The sequence below is a fragment of the Anarhichas minor genome, unplaced genomic scaffold (assembly GCF_050575085.1).
Source record: "Anarhichas minor isolate MPS153535 unplaced genomic scaffold, ASM5057508v1 ptg000071l, whole genome shotgun sequence".
Classification (NCBI taxonomy): Eukaryota; Metazoa; Chordata; class Actinopteri; order Perciformes; family Anarhichadidae; genus Anarhichas; species Anarhichas minor.
In genome coordinates this window covers 7059167-7071861 of record NW_027466517.1, presented here as the reverse complement: position 1 = coordinate 7071861, position 12695 = coordinate 7059167, and the positions used below count along the sequence as shown (strand labels likewise).

Here is a 12695-nt window from a genome sequence, read left to right as displayed (position 1 = left end):
ACAATTTCTCCTCAGGTACACTTAAATGGATTGAATCGTATTTGCTAAATAGATCACAGTATGTCCAAATACAGAACTATCAATCTACCGCCCTCCACTTGTCCACAGGCGTCCAACAAGGATCTGTCCTGGGCCCACCGCTGTTCTCTTTATATATCAATGATCTGCCATCAGCATGCCCTGACACCAACATCCAAATGTATGCAGATGTGATTTACTTGCATGGTAGCACAATGGGACAAGTTGCAAATGAACTCACTAACTCCATGGCTCATGTAACAGCATGGTTAAAGCAATGCTGTTTACAACTAAACGTATCCAAAACAGTGTGTATGTTTCTTACCAAAACAAACTGTGGTAGTGTAGAGCTGGATGTTTCTGTATCTGGGGAGAGGCTACGGGTTGTACCTGACTACAAGTATCTCCGAGTACTTTTTGATTCCAAATTATCATTCAAATCTCAGGTGAAAATGTCTGTAACCGGGTCAAATTTAATCTATCAAATTTCAGATTCACATGAAACTATATGACAACAGAGGCAGCTAAGACATACATGTTTGCTATGTTGTTTCCCATATCACTTACTGTTTAACAACCTGGTCACAGGCTAGCACCACTACTCTGAAACCACTACAGTCATTGTATAAACCAACACTCAAAATCCTTGATAAACAATCTGTTCTTTCTCATCATACTAAAAAAATATAACTTGTTTAGTTGGGAGAACATGATTAAATATGTGAATGTCTGTCTCATGTACAAGATTATACATGGCTTGACCTCTCCTCCGCTTAAACAATTTGTTATCACAAGAACAACTGGATATCGGCTCACAAGAGGAGCAGCAAGAAGGGATTGCATTATCCCACTCAGGAAAAGTGCTTTCAGTCAATCTGCCTTTTCTGTACAAGCTGCACTACAATGGAACTCCATCCCAGTGACCATTAGAGAACTACAAACATACAGTTCATTTAAAGCTCCATTACAGAAATGGTTAGTTAGTACCCAGCTCTGTCAGCACCAGATTGTAACTGTTTCTCTGTCTGTGTTGAACTTCCCTCGATCTGTCTGTTTCACCCGTCTGTCTGTTGTCACCCGTCTGTCTGTTGTCACCCGTCTGTCTGCTGTCACCCGTCTGTCTGCTGTCACCCGTCTGTCGGTTGTCACCCGTCTGCCTGTTGTCACCCATCTGTCTGTTGTCACCTTTCTGTCTGTTGTCATCCGTCTGCCTGTTGTCACCCGTCTGTCTGTTGTCACCTTTCTGTCTGTTGTCACCCGTCTGTCTGTTGTCACCCATCTGTCTGTTGTCACCCATCTGTCTGTTGTCACCTTTCTGTCTGTTGTCACCCATCTGTCTGTTGTCACCCATCTGTCTGTTGTCACCTGTTTGTCTGTTGTCACCTGACTGATTTATGTATTTCACATACTCTGTATGCTTTTATGTTTTGCTTTTATGCTGACGTGGATGTTTTTTAGTGTCTAAACTACAGCATAATACTGTCTTTAATCCATGTTTCTATTTTAACATAGTCATCCCTCATTTTATTTGCGTTGCGTGTGTTGACTTTGAGAGTCTCTGTGTTGCATATCTTGTTTGTACTTGACAATGTATAAGAGTTTTATTCTCACTGTTTTCATTGTTTGTGCACGCATTGTAAAGTGTCAATATTGTATAACCTTTTAATTTTAATCTTATCTTCTGTTTTTAGGTTTGTTTTGTAACATCTGCCTCTTGGGACTACAGATGAAAAATAGCCTTTTGGCTTTAACTCTGGCGCATTTGCAGAAATGTTTTTATTAATGTGCTCTGTCCCGTATCAAATAAACCAATAAATAAGACTATCCTCTTGTATGCTTAGGCCTGTAGTTTATTTCTCACACATCAGCCATTCGCATATTCACTCACTATTTCCTTGCTGTCATTGTTCGGGGCTGTCCATCATGATATCAGCAGTTTAGATCAGCTGGTCTCTTCTATCCAATAGCACAATGAAACAATTACATCATTAGCCTATCATCTTGCTGCCGTCTCTCTTAAATATGATTGTGTCTCTACCTTCAGTACGTTCATGCTGCTGTTACCCACCTCCCCATCTCAACCCAGTCTTCATCAACTCATCATTGTATCAGCCTCATCAGCACCACCACCAGTGTCTGAATTTATCTTGCTGCTGCTCAGGGCAGACGCCCCTCCATTACAAATCTCCCTGTAGAGTCAAAGCACCAAAGACTCTGTCAAGACTTATCATCACATATCATCTGTTAATAATAAGCAATTATCTTTTCTTCATCTGACTTGTCTCTCCTGATTGAAATGATGTCGTCCTGATGATCGTGGCGTCAGATCAGAAAACAATTGCATGGGTTTGTTCTTAACACAAACTACACATTTGGTTTTTTAGTTTGGATGACACAGTATTCTTCTTTTCTCACCTATGAATCAACAACACTCCTTTTCAACTAATATTCATATATATATGACAGCCAAGTTCACAGGGAGATTAACCTGCAGGATAGTTGGAGTTATTTTGTACTTGTTTTTTGTATCTCATATTTGGCAATTTTGGTCGTTTTAATCAATACGGCTCAAGAATAATTACAAATCTCATTTGTAATTAATTTTACAGTTGCCAAGCACCAAGATGGATTTAGTGAAATTGATCTTTTGTGATGATCCTTTCTTTCATACGGCGTGTAGTGCTCATTTTTTCTCACTTGAGAGATTCAACTTTAGAGAAAAAATGTTTCAACATGTTTTTTCCTGGAGTTGTTATAAATACACATAAAAAGTACACATTAAATCTACAGTTGGTGGTCATTGTAAATTGTCTAATAAAAGCTGGAATTCAAATTATGACCAAGTTTCAGATAAAAAGCACTAGGGGGTTGGAATTACTCAAATACTTCCTGTGGTAAAACTAGTATAATGTTTGGACAGCACCCATTCAAACAGGCCTGTCATACTCTCACAGCAGAAAAACTCTTTTCATTCATTATCCATTTCAACTGCTTTGACGTTGTCGTTCCTTATTTGTTACAATCATTGTTAAGAAACCATCAATGACACTTTACATTAAGAGCCTACCAGGACAGGCAAGGATGTTGCCCTCTGAGCCACTGGAAGGCTTCTAATGTGAAACATGTTGAGTTTGATTGTTGATTGATCATTGATAGTTGCATATAAGAGGTATGAAAAAGGGCACAGTGGAAGCAATTGTTGGTATTTGGTGAACAAAAACAGTATTTCTGTTCAAAAGAGCATGCTGTGAAAACGTGCATTGGGTTGAATTTGTTAAACCTGAAGGACGTTTTGAGATTGTAGTAACATCATTACAATATATGTCAAACAGGGCAAATTACACAAAATGCCACCTTTTTAGTAGAGTTGCAAAGTGAGAGGGGCTGCTGATTGTTATTACCTATTTTACTTTTTCTACTTTATCCTCTCAACACATCTTACTGACTAAAGTATGAACGTAGGACTCTACCGGTTATTGTAACGAAAATATAGGTTGTTCTACGACCACCACTTTTAGTTATTTCAGCTTTGGGTTTGAGAAATCAGGTTTTGAATCGATTATTTTGGCATGATGGATGACTTTGAATACTACAATACCCATGAGCCTCGGCTACAATTGCGATGGAGAAGAAGCCAGTCAGAGGTGTGTTTTCTCAAAGAGCAATCTTCAGCTTCTGCCCGCCGTCAGCCGCACACGTAACAGAATTGTAAACTCGGCCATTGGACGTTCCTTGTTGAAATGCACCTTGGGAGTTGTGGTTAACTTCCACCCAGCACTTTTTATGCACACAGGCTTGTACTTTAGACTTTTTAACTGCCAGATTTTTTTCTGAATGCAGTTGTTTATCTTTTGTCATCACGATTCCACCTGGAGAGTTTCGTGGCATGTGAAGTTGTATAACAAGAGCTCACCCCACTTCACAGCTCTATAGAAGGATGTTTCAAATGATGGCCTGCCTCTCTCTGTTACTGTGAAATCATAGTACACTACAGTATGTGCTGATAGGGATGGATACCAAAACCTAAGTAGATATCTGGGAGTATTATTACAGCAACAAACTGTGCACACTGACGGGGAACAACAGAGATCATTTGGACCTCAATAAGAGTCTACTACCAGGCATAACTCTATGTGTGGCTCAGTATGAATACATATGAGCTTATAAGTGCTTTGGACATTTGTTGTGTGTGTGTGTCCATGCCTTGTGTTTGATAGTTGAGTCTCCTCATCTCCACAGGGTCTGAGGAGTGGGCCAGCAGTGAGTCCTTGACCCCCGCCATGTGCTCATCCTTGGCTGGGGATGTTCGTTTCCTGGGGGAATGAAGAAGTGGGGAGAGAAGGGGACCAAGTTAGGACAGGCCACAACAACTAAAAGTCCATGCTTTATCTCAAACTAGGAGCAATTTTAGACAAAAAGCGGAAAATAATGAGGAAAAAAACACAAAAAACAAGTTTTTATGAATCAAGATTAAGATGGCAGGCAGCTGATGATCCATAACATATAGCATTATTATTTTTCCATTACTAGGCAGTCTTTACACTTTTTATATGGATTCTAAAGGGATTATGGATTTCCATCCTCGATGGACATTGGAGATCCAGACACCAGTGTAAAGAGTGAATTCCACAAGGTGTGTGTAATGTCTGTGCGTTTAGATGTCACCGAGTTGTGACGCGGTGAGTTGTGGTAAACAATGTTTATTGTATCTGTTCAGGGCACATTATCTGTGCATATCTGAATAATGTGTTTGTATTCGGTTATAGCTGTACCTTAAGGTGGGGAAACAAATCTATCAGGCCATTTCTACCTTTCTAACAAAAGGTGATGATTTACCAGGACGCGTAGCTTCCACTCTATTCTGCTAAATACAAACCACGTAGAATAAAGAATAGGGTAAGAATGACTTGCTTACTCATGGTCTTATTGTAATTAGGGATAAGTCGGTTTTTGCACTTTAAACAAATAAACAATTAAAACATTTGATTTTGAAAATAAGTGTGGAGCAATTTCAAAGAGAAAGAAGCAAGCTCGTCTCTAAATAAGCAAATAGTAACGGAAATAAAGAGGGAGATGCAGGAGCCAAGTCACGAATATAAGAGAAATAAATAAAAAAATTATAATACAATTTATTTATAAAGCGCTTTTCACAGACAAAAAAATCACAAAGTGCTTTAACAGAGCAGAAATTTAAAAGCATAAAAAACACAATGACCATAGGGTCAATAAATTACATACACAGAGAAAAAATAAAAATAAAAATAAATAAAAACTAAATTAAAAATTAAAACATATTTTAAGAGCAGGTCTAGGACATGGGTTTTTACTCAAACGCCAGGCTAAAAAGGTGGGTTTTGAGCTGTTTTTTAAAAGTATTCACAGAATCTGCGAGGCGTAGAGTCGCAGGCAGAGCATTCCACAGCCTCGGCGCCACTGCCTCAAAGGCTCGGTCACCACGGGTCTTAAATCGTGTGCGTGGAACTGACAGAAGACCTAGAGCGTTTGACCTGAGAGTGCGGGCGGGTGAATATGGGTGAAGTAGATCAGCTACATAAGTAGGAGCCTGACCGTGAAGTGCTCTGTAAGTGAGGGTGAGAATTTTGAAGTGTATCCTAAATGCTACAGTGGAGAGATCGGAGTACGGGGGTGATGTGAGACTGTCGATTTGTCCTGGTGAGTAATCTGGCGGCAGCGTTTTGGACGACCTGCAGACGGTTAAGAGCAGATACACTGAGTGACGAGAAAAGTGTGTTACAGTAGTCAATGCGAGAGGAGATAAATGTGTGTATGATCATCTCTAGTTCAGGTGTTGATACTACAGATCTCAGTTTACTGATATTTCTTAGATGGAAGAAACATGATCTGGACAGCTGCTTAACATGGGGGTCAAACGACATGGATCGATCAAAAATAACCCTAGATTGCGCAGGTTGCAATGGGCAGCAGAGGAGAGTGGACCAATACTCTGCCTGATCATGGGGACAAACTCATCTGGAGCAATAACTAGGACCTCCGTCTTAGTGTCGTTGAGTTGTAAGCAGTTTTATGCCGTCCAGTCTCTGATGGCATCGACACAGTCCAGGAGCCTAGTTAATGTGAAGGCCTCGCTGGGTTTGAATGACAGATGGAGTTGGATATCATCTGCATATAAATGATAGGACACATTATAACTTTTTATAATCGGTCCCAAAGGTAACAGATAAAGGGAAAATAACAGAGGCCCCAGAACCGAGCCCTGCGTTACGCCACAAGACAGTTGAGAGGTAACAGACACAAAATCACCCACAGAGACATTAAAACTTCTGTCATTGAGGTAAGATGTGAACCAGTCTAGCGCTATGCCAGATATGTCCACCCAATCACGTAGCCTCTTAATCAGGATGTTATGGTCTACAGCACAGGTGTCAAACTCAAGGCCCGCCACGTCATTTTATGTGGCCCGCGAATCCGCCAGCAAAAAAAAAAAAGTTACAAAAAAGAAATCTTTTTTTTTATTTTGGAAAAGAAATTTAAAGTTAGACTTGGAAATAAAAGTATCCCCATGGTCGAAATTATGAGATAGAAAGTTGAAATTCTGAGATAGCATGTTGTCTGTGTAGCGACATTAAAACCATCTCAACAGGTGGACAGGAGAGGGAACAGCCCGTAAAGCGGTTTTCCAACAAGTGATTGAGTTGAAAAAGATCGACAAATAATCCCAAAATGTCCACGAAGAGAAAAATTGATGCAGAGGGAAGAAAATGTAATTTAAGATGGGAAAGCGAATACATGTTTGTGCTTCAAGGAGAAAAACGGGTCTGTCTTCTGTGTTATGATGCGTGTTGGTGATGAAGGATACTATTCACGTCGGCATTTTGACACCAAACACGGAGCTAAATTTAGCCTCCAAGAAAAACATAAAAATGTCCAAGAATTAAAAGGCAGAGTGCAATCACAGCAGAATATATTTACAAAAGCTACAGCCCAGTGCATGCTAAAGGTATGTGAGTAGGTGAGCTCCGACCAGATACAGACTTTTACAAATGTCAGTTTGTGAAGAAACACCATCGCAGACCGAGTTCAGGAACTAGCAGCAATCTAACAACACAGCTAGCTAAGAGACGAGCAGGTACTCGTCTTCTTCATTAGCTGTTGATGAAAGCACAGACAACACGGACACAGAGCATCTATCCATGTTTATAAGACCTGATCTCAGTGAGGAGCTCTTGGATGTAGCTGCCATGCACGGGATGACGACGGGGACATTAGTGATGCAGAGAGGTGACAAAAATAGCTTTGAACAAAGTTAATGTAATAACTTGTGTTTGATGATATTTGTCTTTGTTATTTTCTTTAAAAGTTTGATCTTTGATAGAGTAATGTGGGTTTCCTAACCCTAAATTAAAATGATTTATGTTATAATAACAGAAATGTGCTTAAATATCATTTTACATTTATAGAACTGCATATACAATATTTCTACACTTGAATAAACAATAATCAAATGCAGAGAGAGTTATTTAACAATATGTTAGGAGTAGTTACAGTTATACAGTCTTACAGTTACAACTGGCCCTTTGAGGGAAAATATGATGCTGATGTGGCCCAGAGTGAAAATGAGTTTGACACCTCTGGTCTACAGTGTCAAATGCAGAACTGAGGTCCAGAAGAACTAACACAGAGCAGTCACCTGCATCAGAACACATGAGAATGTCATTTGAAACCCTCAGGAGAGCGGTTTCAGTAGAGTGTTGTCTGCGAAACCCAGACTGGAATTCGTCGTACATGTTGTGCCTCTCCAGTGCAGCAGTAAGTTGGTTGGCCACCACTTTCTCTACAATTTTGGACAGGAAAGGCAGTTTTGATATGGGCCTGTAGTTCATAGGCAATGCCGGATCTAAGTTGGGTTTCTTTAAAATAGGCTGGATAGTGGCATGTTTAAAATAGGAAGGGACAATTCCTGTAGACAATGAGGAATTGACAATAGATGTTACTGCAGGGCCAATAATTAGCAGAACTTTCTTAAATAGAGAGGATGGTATTATATCCAGGGGGCAAGATGATGGCTTTGTTTTGTTAATTAGGTCCATCAGGTCTTGAAGGCTGATAGGCTGGAAAGAGTCCAGAACAGTATGAGATTGCGAGGAGCTACATGTAGATGAACAAATCAGGCTGAATGCCAGACCTAATAGCTGTTACCTTATCATTGAAATAGGTAAGAAATTTGTTGCAATCGTCAACAGAACAGCATGGTAATGTAGAGACAGACGGTGAAAGAATTCTCTTAATTGTGTCAAACAAAATCTTGGGATTTCTCTTTGAGGAAGAGATTAAGTTGGCAAAATAAGCAGTTCTAGCTTCCTTTACTCCAGCATTAAAGGAAACTCTGAGGTCTTTGAGATATGAGCGATGCACTTTTAGCCCAGTGGCTTTCCAGAGCCGCTCTGTCCTGCGACACTTCCGTCTCAAGCTGCAGACAGTGTCTGTCATCCACGGAGAAGTGTTGTAGGCAGCCCTAGTCCTTTCCTTAAGAGGTGCCACTTTATCCAGCAAAGTGGTGCAATGTTCATTAAAATACTGTATCAAGAGTTCAACATCATTAAGATTTGTATTAATATCACAGCAGAAGTGCATTGAGAACTGATCAGCTGTACTCTGAGTAATAATGCGGGAGTGGAATGTTTCTTTCAGACACAAGGGGTCAGCATTGACAGAAAGATCAAAGAAAATACATTTATGGTCACTGATCAGTAGGTCCTCACAACGGGTATTATCAATAGCAAGACCCAGAGAGAACACAAGGTCCAAGGTGTGACCACCCCTGTGAGTGGCGCCAGAAACATGTTGCGTGAAATTAAAAGATTCAGTAATATTGAGAAACTCAGTGGCACTGCAGTCTGTGGTATCATTGATATGCAGATTAAAATCACCAACCAGAAGCACTTTGTCTCGCTTGATAATAGAGGTCAGAAAGTCTGTGAACTCTGATAAAAACTGACCTGCAGGACCTGGAGGTCGGTAAATTAAAAAACAGTAAAACGGCTTTAGCCGGCCCACTTTAGTCAGCTGTAGTTCAAAAGTAGCATAGGATTCTGTGCTCCCCAATTGGCAGGAAAACTGATTCTTCCAGACCACGGCGAGACCTCCACCGCGGCCTGTCAAACGCGGTGTCCCAACATAAGAACAGTTCACAGGGCAGAGTTCATTGAAATGGATGCATTCCATATTCCGTTGCCAGGTCTCAGTCAGAAATAAAAAAGCCAAATTATGACTTGTGAACAAGTCATTTAAAATGTGAGCCTTGTTTGTTACAGAGCGTGCATTAATCAGACACATTTTAATGGGGGAAGACACTGTGTCGTCATCAGCACAGGAAGCTTTGGGGGTATGTGCAATAGGACGGATCACTCGTGCAACACCTCGAACCCGACCATAACTAGGGCGTGAGCGCGAGTCTGATTCTCACGGGAATGTTCATGGGTCGTGGAGTGGAAGTTACGGTAGAGGCTAGGGAGAGAGTAGTAGGAGACCCTCCATGCCGCCAGGGGGAGGTAGTGTTGCTTGTAGGGGATGAATGCGGCTGATGAATGAACGTAGAGGAGGAGTGACAGAGGACAGGGGATCCAGGATCATGTGTGCCAGGTGTAAACAGTCAATCATGTGGATAGGAGTGAACAGTGTACTGAATATTGGCTGTTAGTACTTCAGCGCCAGCTTTGTTCAAGTGTAAACCGTCTCTTGCATAGAGGCTGGGACGATTCCAAAACAAGTTAAAGTTATCGATTAAACCCACATTGTGAGCCCTGCATGCGGCCTGGAGCCAGGTGTTGAGTGTGCGGATCCGGCTAAAACGAACGGACCCGCGGCCAAGAGTCGGAATGGGGCCAGATAGAAACACTTCCTTTGCTGATTTTCCAAGAAACTCCAGAAGATGGTTAAAGTCCTTTTTTGTCAGTTCAGAGTGTTGTCTGGCTGTGTCATTAGTTCCAACGTGCACGATGAGTCTGTTTACTGAAGAGGGGAGCATTGGCAGAAGTGATTGGAGATTCGCCAGAATGTCTGGAACAGTCGAACCGGGAAAGCAGCAAGTGTCCGCGTTAAAAAAGCGAACGCCTCTAACCACGGAGTCACCAACAATGAGGGTTGCAGGAGGGAAGAGCGGGCAAATGGATGGTAACTGAGGGCCGAGGTGAAGGGGCAATGGATGTTGTATTTGTGGCCCGGTCTGCGGTGCTTCAGTCCGGGCAGTTGTTGGCTTGGACCGGGAAGTGGGGCTTGACCCACTGGGTGCCTTCTCTGCCGACAAACAATGGACACCACCGGACCGTCGCAAAACTGTCTCTTTTAGAAGTTTTCTCCTGGAGGAAGAGGATGAGGACTGGAACCGCATGTCAAGCAAAGCAGGTGGGCCACAGGCAGCGTCAGCGTCTCCAGCAGCCACAGGTGAGGATGGTACTGCAGAAGCAGACACCGAAGCAAAGTCACCTGCATGCCGGACCGTGTCCACTGGGTGCACCGGAGCTACGTCACCAAGAGGTCCGAAGCGGTTTGAGAGGACCAGACTAGGGTGAAGATCATTCCAGTCTGTGTTTCTCACCGCCACGGACCACTTCAGCCCAGCTTCTCCTAGATGGCGTAGAACTGTGCACCGGCTCCTGAAAGCCGGCTCCCCCGTCAACCCACTTGGTATCAAGTTGGAGAGGTAAGGGCTCCAGCGTGTTGGCACCAGTCACCGATATCACAGCTGCATTCGTCGCACCGGGGCCGGAAGGAATCACATCAAGTCCGGGTTCCTCCGACTGGGTGTATTCAGCGGCAGCGGTGCACAGAGAGCCAACCCCAGACCAAGGGAGCGTGGTTGCAGTGTCGGAGATTGCGGCCTGTGACCCGATCTCTGAGACACCGAGAGCAGATGACTGGATGTGGGAAATGTGTTTTGCCTGAGTTGAAGCCACCGACATAAGATCCACAACGAGCTTGTTCTTGTTTTGGAGCTCAGATTTCAGGCTACGAATGGAATCCTCCAGATGTGAGTAAGTCATTTTGCAGTCCTTACATACAACCATGTTCTGCTGCTCTGCTCACTGCTGCTCTGCTCTGCTCACTGCTGAATGCACAGGTGTAATATAATATAATAATATAATAAAAGAGGTTGGAGAATGGATCCCTGTGGGACACCTCTAGAAACATCATTCATTCATCCTTTTACACTTATGAATAGTTTGTGATTAGAGACATTTGTAAGTCAAGCCATTAAATCTATGCTAATATGTGAACTATTATGATAAGATGTATTACTTTTGAAGAATCGCAACAATATGGCCAAAGCACATTCACTATTATTAACAGTAGGAATTTTATAAAAAGCTAAATAGCAGCAACATGAGGAGAGTGATTTCTCTGTTCTGAATTGAAACTGGTGTTAAAGCAAATTGATGTGCTCCTGAAGGTGCTTAAATATTCTATTATAAAGCAACTTTTCAAGTATTTTTGGAAAGAATGGAAGGACAGACATAATCAGCAAGAAGATTGGCCTTTTAATCGATACTGATAATGCTCGTCATCAGTGATACTACATTACAATAGATGGTGGTTAGGAATCAGATATATTTGAAGTCGGGCTTGGTCACTGATGGTGAAAACTGTTGTTGGAGTTCATGTAAAAAAGAGCAGCTTTCATCCCAGTTGGGAGACCTCCCATAATGACAGAAATCAGTTCAGGAAAGCAGTGAATTTCACAGTATGTTGGAGCAGGCTGCCGCTACGTCTTTAATGTCTAGTGCCTACTTGAGTGTTTCCACAGCTGGATTTAAAGTGTGTGTGTGTGTGTGTGTGTGGGAGGGGGGGGGGGGCTTATTAAAATCCATAATTTCCCCCCTCTGCTACAAACATGACGCGCATACAGCTGTGTTCACTGGAGTCCTTTCTGTCAGCTGAAAGCTTTGTATTACAGCACATGACAGTGGATTCAAAGAGGGGGCTGTAGGTGTGATGGTAGTCATGTACTTCAATCTCTCATATTGTCAGTGCTTGGCTGGAACAACACTTGCATATTGAATGCTGTCTGGATTCTATACCATGTGTTTTCAGAAAATAATGCTGAAATAAATAAGTGTTGTTGCAGTCTTTTTATGTTCGCAAGCATAACTCATCAATCTAACGGTGAGAAATGCACACTTGGCATCTGGAAATGGGGTTTGGAGATTTACTTAAAAGAAAATAGTCTCTATTCTCAAAATGATGTCACTCTATACAGTCCACAGAGATTCAAAGGTTTCAAAGGATTCTATTACAAGCCTCATGTTATACGATCTATATAGTGACTGTGGTCACTTATTATATATTATACATCTCTCGGGCCGGCTAACAGCTATTAATGGATCAGGTCAGCTCTGGAATTTATTTGGAGATAATTGTGAGTAACACATCTGTTGTGGTTTGCACAACTGGACCTGTGCCGGACACCTGTCACCTCAATGAACTCAGAAATAGTTTGGGACATTTTGGGAAATGTGCTCATTATTTTTCCTGTGAGAAGTGAGATGTCCAGATGGATATCCATGACAGAGATGTTGGTCTGTCCAAAGTCTGCACCAGCAGCTCTAAAGCTCACCAATTAAAAAACAACTTCAAACCCGAGATTTAGCACTCAAACACTGCAAACTACTAGCTCACAAGTAGCGCAGGTGGCCTAGTAT

At 42.0% G+C, this 12695-nt stretch overlaps 1 protein-coding gene across 3 annotated transcripts in view; it reads right to left on the bottom strand.

Annotated features, from left to right (window-relative positions):
* The window catches only part of ptprfa (protein tyrosine phosphatase receptor type Fa), a 227574-nt gene that overhangs the window by 43957 nt on the left and 170922 nt on the right, over nucleotides 1–12695 (bottom strand). For all 3 annotated transcript variants that reach the window (XM_076079290.1, XM_076079291.1, XM_076079293.1), the window contains one exon: nucleotides 4222–4331. In XM_076079290.1, the coding sequence (XP_075935405.1) occupies nucleotides 4222–4331 (110 nt within the window). The remainder of the gene's footprint in view (nucleotides 1–4221; nucleotides 4332–12695) is intronic.